The sequence below is a fragment of the Epinephelus fuscoguttatus genome, linkage group LG24 (genome assembly GCF_011397635.1).
Source record: "Epinephelus fuscoguttatus linkage group LG24, E.fuscoguttatus.final_Chr_v1".
Taxonomy (NCBI): domain Eukaryota; kingdom Metazoa; phylum Chordata; class Actinopteri; order Perciformes; family Serranidae; genus Epinephelus; species Epinephelus fuscoguttatus.
Window position 1 is genome coordinate 13,985,314 of NC_064775.1, and position 10,346 is coordinate 13,995,659.

At 44.5% G+C, this 10,346-nt stretch overlaps 1 protein-coding gene and 1 long non-coding RNA gene across 2 annotated transcripts in view; one reads left to right on the forward strand and one right to left on the reverse strand.

The window, feature by feature from the left end:
• Window positions 1-8,232, forward strand: part of LOC125884706 (bone morphogenetic protein receptor type-2-like) — a 35,453-nt gene extending 27,221 nt beyond the window's left edge. Inside the window, 8 exon segments of the mRNA XM_049569823.1 lie at window positions 84-198; window positions 1,493-1,653; window positions 1,872-2,019; window positions 2,321-2,457; window positions 4,227-4,399; window positions 4,492-5,828; window positions 7,259-7,450; window positions 7,453-8,232. Coding sequence (XP_049425780.1) covers window positions 84-198; window positions 1,493-1,653; window positions 1,872-2,019; window positions 2,321-2,457; window positions 4,227-4,399; window positions 4,492-5,828; window positions 7,259-7,450; window positions 7,453-7,511 — 2,322 coding nt within the window. The 3' untranslated portion in view covers window positions 7,512-8,232.
• Window positions 1,467-10,065, reverse strand: LOC125884722 (uncharacterized). The gene is made up of 4 exons (XR_007448756.1): window positions 9,999-10,065; window positions 2,315-2,438; window positions 1,811-2,016; window positions 1,467-1,596 (listed from the first exon to the last, which is right to left on the reverse strand). It is a non-coding gene; the product is annotated as an uncharacterized LOC125884722 (long non-coding RNA).
• Between the last annotated feature and the right edge of the window lie 281 nt (window positions 10,066-10,346).

Genomic DNA, 10,346 nt, shown 5'->3' on the forward strand with positions numbered 1-10,346 from the left:
GTCTGTTTTTATCCTCGTTTTTTTCCCCCTCACTCTCTGCACCCTCTATCCTTCCCTGTCCTCTGTGCCCATGCACTCCTCAGGGCTCTCTGAGCCGCTACCTGGGCGTCCAGACCAATGATTGGGTCAGCAGCTGCCGGCTCGCTCACTCTGTCACCCGCGGCCTGGCGTACCTGCACACTGAGCTCTTCAAAGGAGGTGAGCTGGAGGACACACACACACACAAACACACTCATTTAATTACATAACTGCTCACAGTTTATTCAGACTGAAGTTCCAAGGCTGTTCCTTCCATCTGTTACTGAAACACATACAAAGAATTGTGGTGGAAAAAGGGAAAGCCTTTGTGTGTGTTTCCCTGTTAGTTTAGCTTGTTTAGAAAGGCTTTAGTCTGTAGACTGTCTCACTGCCTGGCGCTTGAGCCGTCTTATGACATGCACACTGCAGCTCCACGTGGGTCTGTTTGGCTTGGAGCGCTTTGCATCCCTGCATTTTGACAAACACACACATACACACTGCGTGCACGCCCAGCCAAGGGTATTTATAGACTGGCCTCGAGCTAGCCTAGGAGAGTGTAAAAAATGGAGAGAGGGACAAACTAGGGGGAAGGAAGGCGGATGAAAGATAGGGATTCAGATGACATGTGAGTATCCCCGTGGCTCAATGAAATCAGTCTTGGGAGGCAGAAGTGACAACTGAACTAAGCCTTGACTCTTTTTTCCCTGTCACCAAACCTCAGCCTCAGCGGTTGCACTTAGCCCTCCTCCTCTCTCTTCATCAGTGCAGATACACATCAAACAGTCTTTGAGGCGAGGGGCGAAGAAAGTGCACTTGAAGTAGTGTGTGAAGTAAAAGAATAGAAGTTATTCTGTTTGTGCAAGCATGTGACAAATACAAGCGGGGGTGTCTATCTCCTTTCGTTCTCTCGCCCTGCAAGTCCAAAGTGATCGTCAGAGCGGAGAAGTGACAGGAGAGAAAGAGAGGGCTGGTGTTTGTGTGTAGCTGCTAACAGCAGAATCTCTCAGGCTTTGGTACAGTCGTCATCCTCCCCCACTCCTCCTGCACATCAATAGAAGGCAGCAGATAACTGGTGGCTGCCACAACTTCCAGCCGCCCTCTGCCTCACTGCACCCTCTGCTGGACAGTAACACACTGCAGGCAGAGGCTACTCTGTGTTATGGTCTTAATCCCATTGTTGTAGATTAGATTAGAGGGTTTAGCTGTCTGTTGACAGTGGAGCTTGCTTTGGTGAACAATGAGTAATGAGGGTAAAAGAAAGCTATATGAAAGGATTTTCTGGATGTTAACATTCATTTGCAAATACCACAAACACAGCAGGAGAATATTGTATCTTTGAAGCAAACATTTTGGGAGTGTTGTACAGGCTTACATTTTCAATGAAAGATAAATCAGCCCAATCCTTTTGTCTTGTGTCTTCTCCTGATTCTCTCTTTGTCATTTTTTTTGTCCCTCTCTCCTTTCATCCATCAAGACTTGTACAAGCCGGCGGTGTCCCACAGGGACCTGAACAGCCGGAATGTTCTTGTCAAGGCTGACGGCACGTGTGTCATCATCGATTTTGGCCTGTCCATGAAGCTGACAGGAAACAGGCCGGCGCGTCATGGGGAGGAGGAAAATGCAGCCATAAGTGAGGTGAATAGTCAGGAGCTTTTAGAATCTATATATGAGGTCAGTGCAATATGAGATGATCGGGAGAATACAGTATAAAATCTGACATCATTCCTTATCTTTTTCTTTGCTTTCTTCCTGTCTCTTTGTCTTTCATTACATACCTTTTCTCATGACTCACCTCTCCTAAATCCCGTACACATCTTTTTTCCTTCTTCTTTTATTCCTGCTTTGTTTGCCAGGTGGGGACAATCCGCTATATGGCTCCAGAGGTTCTGGAGGGTGCGGTGAACCTGAGGGACTGTGAGTCAGCACTGAAGCAGGTGGATATGTACGCCCTGGGGCTGATCTACTGGGAGACCTTCATGAGATGCACTGACCTTTTCCCTGGTAAGACAGACAGACAGACAGACAGACAGACAGACAGACAAAGGCACTGTGTGAAGGCTGTCTTTAGACACAAAGATACAAATGGTTGTAGTGCTGTTTAAATTGTACTCCCATTATTATAACAAACAACAAAAGAACGAGCCCCTCCCATGCAACAAAGAGCAAAAAGCCATTAAATACACATTCATCATAGTGGGAAGCAGACATAGAACGCAGATAGCGCATTCATGAGTTTAATGAATATTTCTGCTTCATGAAAAATATCTAAAACACATCCTTCCTCTTCCTGCCCTACCTCTAGGAGAGTCTGTGCCAGAGTACCAGATGGCTTTCCAGGCGGAGGCAGGGAACCACCCGACGTTTGAGGACATGCAGGTCCTGGTATCCAGGGAGAAGCAACGGCCCAAATTCCCCGAGGCCTGGAAAGAGAACAGTTTGGTATGTTCATATGTGTGTGTGACAGCAGTGCCAGACAAATTATAATACACCGTCAGCAAAGTGTGAAACGTGTCATTACAACTTTATCTTGAGATGATTGTCTTTGGTACATACAGTACAGGAAATATTGGGGGCAAAAGAGAGGCACAATATGCTATAAACGTCACTGGCCAGATTCAAATTGGGCACACAGTGGTTACATGGCATGTATCTCAATCTCTAGGCCACTGGGACACCACATCTTTGGGAAAGATATGGTCATTTTTGTCCTTGCAGGGCATGGAAAGTAAAATGGACAATTTAATAATTATTGCACATAGACATTATAGTATCTAGTACACTTAATCCCCTCTGGAGATTTATGGAGTCTTCTGTATGTGCAACCATAGTCCAACCAGAATCTCATGAAGCTGGAAAATAGTATTATGTTGTTGGCAGATTGCTATTTTGAGGCACCAACAAAACCATGGTCTTAAGTCATGACTGAGTATTTTCATGCCATTTTAAGGGTGTATTATTCATATAGTAAGATACACCTACATAGGAGGGTTCACAACGTGCGTTCTTTAAAGTGTGAACAGAGCAAAGCTGCAGAGCTTCTGTCTGCTGCTGCTCTGCACCAGTCTCCCCATTAAGAGAGACACTATGCACATTAAGGCACTGAGAGCAAAATTTACCATGTAAATAGCGTGCCAGGAGATGACACTCTGATTGGTTGAATTCATGTTACACCTAAAACACACTCATCATTATTTGAGGGACTAAGTACAACCCTTTTACCCCTTGCACCTTACTCTGCATCCAGATTTTGCGCCGTTTAACCGACAAAAGTGAAGTTGGACTTATGCCACATCCTTTAGAACATGCACAAAGATGGTTTAAATAGGGCACTAAGACACAGTTTCTGTTGAGCTTTAAGGACAAATAATTCTCTTCTGTGCATTGAAATTGTTTTTGTTGGCTATAATAATTACTCCTGTTCATACTGGCTGCAAAGACAAAACCCACAGTCTTTGTTTTGCGTACGAACGACTTGCAGCGTTCAGCTGAAGCTAATATGAGGCTTCATCAGTCTGAGTTAGACAAATAAAGTGGGTATCCTCCAAAGTAGGTCTTTTCAGTTTAAAATTTCCCATGTGTGCCCTCAACTGTGTTTACTTACTGAACTGCAGAGGAGTGGAGTGACACAAGGAGGAAAATGGCACAAAAATGACTAACTTATGAAGATGCCCACTTGATTTGACTATCACACATTTCTCAAGACTTAGGAATGCATTTTAACATAGGATAAGGGCTGAGAGTTTGTCCCCAAACACTTAAATTGAAATTGCCCTACAAAGGGAACTCTTTGCAACCGCTATGGAGAGGGAAACAATCACAGCGACCAATAACTCTTTCAGTCTACAAACTGTATGGGCATGTGAGCAATGTGTTCAGATAGGCTTGAAAATGCTCTGGTCGTGTGGGCATGCCGGTGGCTCAGGGGTTAAGAGCTTGACCAATTAACAGAAACATCGAGTCCCCCCAGGGACCTTTTGTTGCATCTTTCTTTCCCTCATCTGTCTTACAACAACATTGTCATGCACATGTAGACATAAAACAGTTGTTGGTCACTGTAATTGTTACTCCAGTCTGTACTTGCTGTGAAGAGATCCCTTCTTACACTTCCTTTAGTGTAAAATACGGGTGGAAAAATCCAGGAAATGTTTCTATAGCAATCAATGTTTATATTGCTCAAATTTTAAATATGAAAACTGTGTCTCCTCCAGGCGGTTCGCTCTTTGAAAGAGACAATGGAGGACTGTTGGGACCAGGATGCAGAGGCCCGACTCACAGCACAGTGTGCTGAGGAACGACTGGCAGAACTGCTCCTCATATGGGACCGCTCCAAGTCCGTCAGCCCGACACTCAACCCCATGTCCACCACACTGCACAATGAGAGGTAGGCGTGAACACAGACCTACCTCTGTCATGGCGGTACTTGTTTCAAATCTTGACTTTAACATTTTCTGCACTGTCTATGTTTTCTGCCAGAAATCGTATGACGCCAAAGTCTGGCCCGTACACTGACCACCCCTCCACTTACATTGAAGAGCACGAGGGCGTTGCCAAGAATACACAGGCTGAGACCACTGGCTCTGTAAGTGGTCGAGCTGGGCCTGGGACCGGAGAGAGAAACCGAAATTCAATCAACCAGGAGCGCCAGCAGCAAGCCAACGCCCGCCTACCAAGCCCAGAGGGCAGCAGCACCAGTATGGGCCTGAGAGGCAGCCCCTCAGCCTCCACTACAACCACCACTATTATCTCTGACTCTGAGGGACCTGCAGGGACTGCCACAGTCCCCGTATGCCTCCATCTGACCCAGGAAGACCTGGAAACCACCAAGCTTGACCCGAAAGAAGTAGACAAGAACCTGAAGGAGAGCTCAGACGAGAACCTCATGGAGCACTCGCAGAAGCAGTTCTGCTCTCCAGATCCACTGAGCCCCGGCAGCTCCAGCCTCCTTTACCCCCTCATCAAGATGGCCAGTGAGGCTGCAGGCACATCGGACCCCACTGGCTCCATGCCCACCACCATCTTCCCCCTGCCCAAGCAGCAGAACCTGCCCAAGAGGCCATCAAGTCTGCCTCTGCGCACCAAGCCCACCAAGAAGGAGTCGTCGTCTTCACTCAGGTTCAAGTTTGGACGCTCGGGGAAGTCCAACTTGCGACAGGTGGAGGGAACAAAGATGAACATTGGTGCAGTAACAGGCACAAACACAGCTGTAGAGCCCCATCGGGGCACAGGCACAAACAACACACCTGCTCTACGAGACACGCATGTTAATGGTAGCGTTAATGGCGCTGTCAATGGTCACGCCAGTGCTGGGATCTCGTCTATGGCTGCAGGTGGAGCGACAGGTTTCGGAGGATCCAGCATAACTCAGAATGGGTCTGGAGCCCTGAGGTCAGACGACAGCCGTCTGAGCCTCGGCGTCATCACAGCCAGCCCCGATGAACATGAGCCACTTCTGAGCCGCGAGCAAGAGCAGCCCGATCCAAGAGAAACGTCCTCGAGCGTCGCAGCTCTCCGCTCAGCCCGACCCAACACGAACAACAACAACAGCAACACCGGCCATGGCCAGGGGGACGGGGAGAGTGGAGGAGAGAGTGATGGAGGAGAGGAGGAGGGGAGTGGGGAGGGAGGAAGCAGGGAAACCACGGGGCCCCCAGGAGAAAGCTCGGGTTCGGGGTCTGGCATGGCTGCCCCCCAGGGCGAAGCTCCGGTCACCATGAGAGGGGAGGCCCTGCTCAGGCAGCCTCGAGCCCGCAGGCCTGAGAGACCAAACTCCTTGGACCTGTCCTTCACAACACAGGACCTGGCCTCATTAGGTGATTTCATACACCAACACCTCACACAAGAGTCATTTTCATGTCCAGTGCAACAGTATGGCTCATTGATGTGTTTTATAGTTTGTGGGTAACAGTGGAGCTAATAAGAATTAGATATATCAGGCTTTAATACACATAAATGTGGTGGATGCATTCACTGATGGTTTGAATGTGCACATGGGATTTGTTGACAGTAACAACAAAAATACAGTTATCCTTTTGTTTAAAATGATATAAGATGCAAATCTTCGCACTGGAGAAACTACCAATGTTTGACATTTTTTATTTGATAAATTCCTTAAAATTATTTGGGTGATTCATAAGTTTTTTGTTAACAAACTAACCTGATTAATAATTTAAGCACTCTATTGCTCTATTGTGTAATAGATCAACTATGACGAGTTATGTAGCCTTAAAGAGACACTACGCCAATTTTAGACATCAAGATCAGTCTGCTTGTTATGTGGAGTACTACTCAGCCTGTGAAAATAAACCCTGATGTCATAGATGTATCATTGGGCCTATCTCAGTTTAGGCTTGGAGACTTGTGACAGAAAGTTTCTTACTGGGGCATGCAGTTGGAATAAAATAGACATTACCAGGCAGGAAGGGTCTGATGAAACTATCGATTGCATTACAGGAAATGTGGAATTCAGTGACTTTGGAGATTGACTAGGGAATAAAAGTCAGGATATCTTGGCCTCTGCTACTTCACTTTTGACAATATTTTCAAAATGATGTTTCCCAACTTAATTGAAGTGTAACATCCAGGCCATACTGCTTTGCATGAGCAGCGTATGATGACTACCTTTCTGAACTGCTGTGGCTCACATGGGTGCAGTTTTCACACTGACAGGCTTGCTGCTGCAGCACTGTTGCAGAGCTGCCTGCCAGCCCAATCTCTCCTCACTGAACGCTTCTTTGATAGTGGCTGGTATGACTTCCGTATTTTTACAGTTAAAAGCCAGTACTCCACTAAATTATGGAGCTTTGCAAGCCACTGCATTTTGAACAACATAGCCTTGCAAATATTTCACTATATTGTCACTTTTTTTTTCATGTCTGTGACAGATGAAGACATTGGACCTGTAGTGAAAGGTGGTGTGATGTCAGTATATCAAAAGACCATTTTCATTGTCTGATTTTGCCAAAAACTGTGTGTCACATGGAAAATGTGCAAGATTACGAATCTCTAGATGTTCGGCAGCTGAGCAGCAACTGAGCCATGCTGCTCATGTGAGCAGTGTAGCCCGGGTGTAAAACTAAATTGCTAGAGTGCTGTTTTAATAAATGGTAATACTAAAGCGACCCTTTCAAGGACTTGTAGTCTTACATGCCCTACAGAAGACTGGTATTGAATATGTTTCATGTAGACTGGTATAAAAAAAACTTGGAACAAAACACTTACCAGTGTTCTCTCTGTTTTCCAGGGGAGGGTTTGGTACAGACAGATGGAGCCTTGGGGACAGGAGATAAGATCAAGAAGCGCGTCAAAACGCCTTATTCCCTGAAGAAGTGGCGACCCACCACATGGGTTATCTCCTCAGACACCAGGGGGCCGGAGGTCAACAACAACGGCTCCTCCCGTGGTCAAGGTCACAGTCAGAACCGGCCTAAATCCAGTTCGCCATCTACCTGCGGGGAGGGAGCTTGGCGAGTGAGCCCAGCGACACGCAAGTGTGAACTCAGACCCTCTGACAAGACTGGAAAAAAATAAGCAGAGTGCGTTTGGTTTCTGTCTGTTGAGCTCTCTGCTCTAAATCAGCAAGAGGAAGCTATGGAGTGTCTTGTGAACAAACAGTCGAGTCTGATCGTGTACAGTAATTAGGCCTGTCTCACTCCTGTGTGTCTTTCTAATGATGGCATTGCTTTAAATGGAATCCAGCTATGCAGCATTTTCATCTGCTTCTGTTTCTGCATTTTATTAATCTCCCTTTGTTGTTGTTTTTTTTTTATTTTTTTTTTTACATGTTTCACCCTCATGAGCATAGCAATCTTTTAAATGGATTTCTTTCTTTCTATGTGCACTTTGAACCGACTAAAATCAGTGTTTAGAAGTCCTGTCTGTTGCGACCACAACAAGAGGTGGTCTCTAAACTTAAAAAGGCGATGAAAAACAATCAACTCTTTGAGCGTTCTTTCTCGTACTCTGCTGTATCACGCAACATTCGAGAGAAGGCTCTGTAAAAGAATTGACGGTCTTAAAAGACGGAACAAACTACTATAATTTTTATTTCCTTGATTTGTATGCAATACCAATTTTATCTTTTTCGACTGTATCCATTTTTTTGTATCATAATTTTTAATTGTGCAATAGGATGTAGCTTTTAGATGCTTTCAATGTTTTATCGCCTCCATTATTTTGGTCATTGTTTTATCCCGTCGTTATTTTTGATATGTTAATCTCTGTTGCACTTAAGAATTGTCACAATCGTTTTGTAAACAATCCACCATACTCTATCACCCCCTGACTCGAGAGGAGAAAATGGATGACAATCCTCCTCTTGTTCCTTCTCTGAACTATTTTTAGGGGGACACAAACACTAACAATCAATCCCAGCTGACTGGAAAAGTGAGTTTTCATGGAACTCCTCTGCTTGCACAATTACACTAGGAATGGCTCACACTCTGGGGTCTTTAAACACTACAATCACCAGAATCAAATCTACGGAGGGATCTGTTACAGTGGCCGACTCAATCACTGTACCACTATCACCTGACCTCACTGTGGACTCTGTGTTTAGCTGTCTGTATGTGACTGAAAGACCTGAAACACTCAGCCCAGATTCTGCTCTTTGAACTCTGTTGGAAATCAGATACTAGTAGAAAAGAAACCAAACCCCTCTGAAGCACGCTGGATATTATTTCTGCTTCTTGTTGTCTCATCCCTTGATGTTCGAATGACTGATTTCAGTGTGTGTGTGTGTGTGTGTGTGTGTGTGTGTGTGTGTGTGTGTGTGTGCGCACGTGTTGTGTTTCTTTACGTCAGCAAGCATTAAAATTGTTGGGGCCTAGCGCTGTACAGGCGTGCTGAAATGTCATTGTACCCATTCTGTATTTTCAGCGCTGCTTCAGGGCATATTAAAAGATCTCATTTATGTTTTTGTAATCTGTAATTTGTATGAGAAAACATATGTAAGTGTATTGCATTGATATTTGCATCGTTTTTATGGAATTCTGTTTTGCATTCAATGGACATGGCCTTTGATTCCATTGCTATGCATCTGCTCTACAGTTTCTGTAAACATTTTCAAGTCAATATGGAAGAAAAAAACTCAATAAATGTATGAAATAACTGTTGGTTACATCTGTCCAGGGCATGTCTCATTTGGGTTTCAGGCACTTATATAAATATCAGTAGTAGTTTTACAAAGAAGTAAGAAAGATAATTGCTTTAATAGGCCTTTCTTACTGCAGACATTCTGACTTGTCATAGTAGGATATGCACAGGTGTCACTAATTACACTAACAATGGCTCTGTTGTATTGAAGCACTGCAATGAGAGTGACAGTGAGCCGGCACACACAATACTGAGATCCTAAAAGCAACGTAGCTCAGTGAAACTCGGCCATCATTAATTTCATTATTTACACCTGTGTTCCTCCTACTGTGACATGAAAAAGGCCTCTAGAGGTTTAAAACTGGGACTGTTTTAATTAAATGACTTTGGACTTTCATACCTTTTATGCTAAACATGAAACTGCAGCAAGCAACCTGTTTTTCCAACTCCATATTAACACTGAAAATCCCCTTAGTTTATAAATGTACATAAACCTAATTGTAAAAAAGACAATTTTGATTGTAACGATGGGGGGAATAGTGCCAAAATGCTTAACTATTCCTTTAAAAAACTCTCAGTGATAGTTGTGTGTTATCTCATTTCTGTTGTTCTCATGTTTGCATTTTAATAAAAACACCTTTTCATACTTTAAAATGTAGGTGGCTATGTAAAGTAGGAGTTCAAATTGTATTATCAGTAAAAGGCAACACTGACCGTACTATTTTGGTAGCCATATTAGTTTTTGCATACGTCAGAAGAGGACAGCAGTAGAGGACCACAGCTGTGTGACGTACAGTCCTATTCCTCGGTTCATGGTTAAAATAAGTCAGAAACAGCTTAAATATACATTTTAGTAACCCTGTCACACAAAACAGCTCTCAGAGACTCACCATCAGTTGCTGCAGTCGACACAGGAGGGAGACATTTCCTCTCCTCCACTTGTTTACCTCACTTCTCTCCGCCGTCTGCTCCACGCGCCCTAGCAACTGCAGCATCAGCACGAGCAGCGCAGCGTTGGTACGCTACGTCACAGCTCTGCTTCGGCAGCGTCAAGTCAGCGAGAGGCAGCCTGGACGTCACGGCGGCACCGGAAACTCGCCGGTTTTAATTTTGGTTTCAATTCAGTTCCGTTTCAGTTGATAGCATGAGTTTGCTTGTTTCAGTTTAATTTTTATTGTTAATTTTTTTTTTTGTTTTGATTTAGTTTTTAATAGTTTCAGTACAAGTTTTAGTTATTA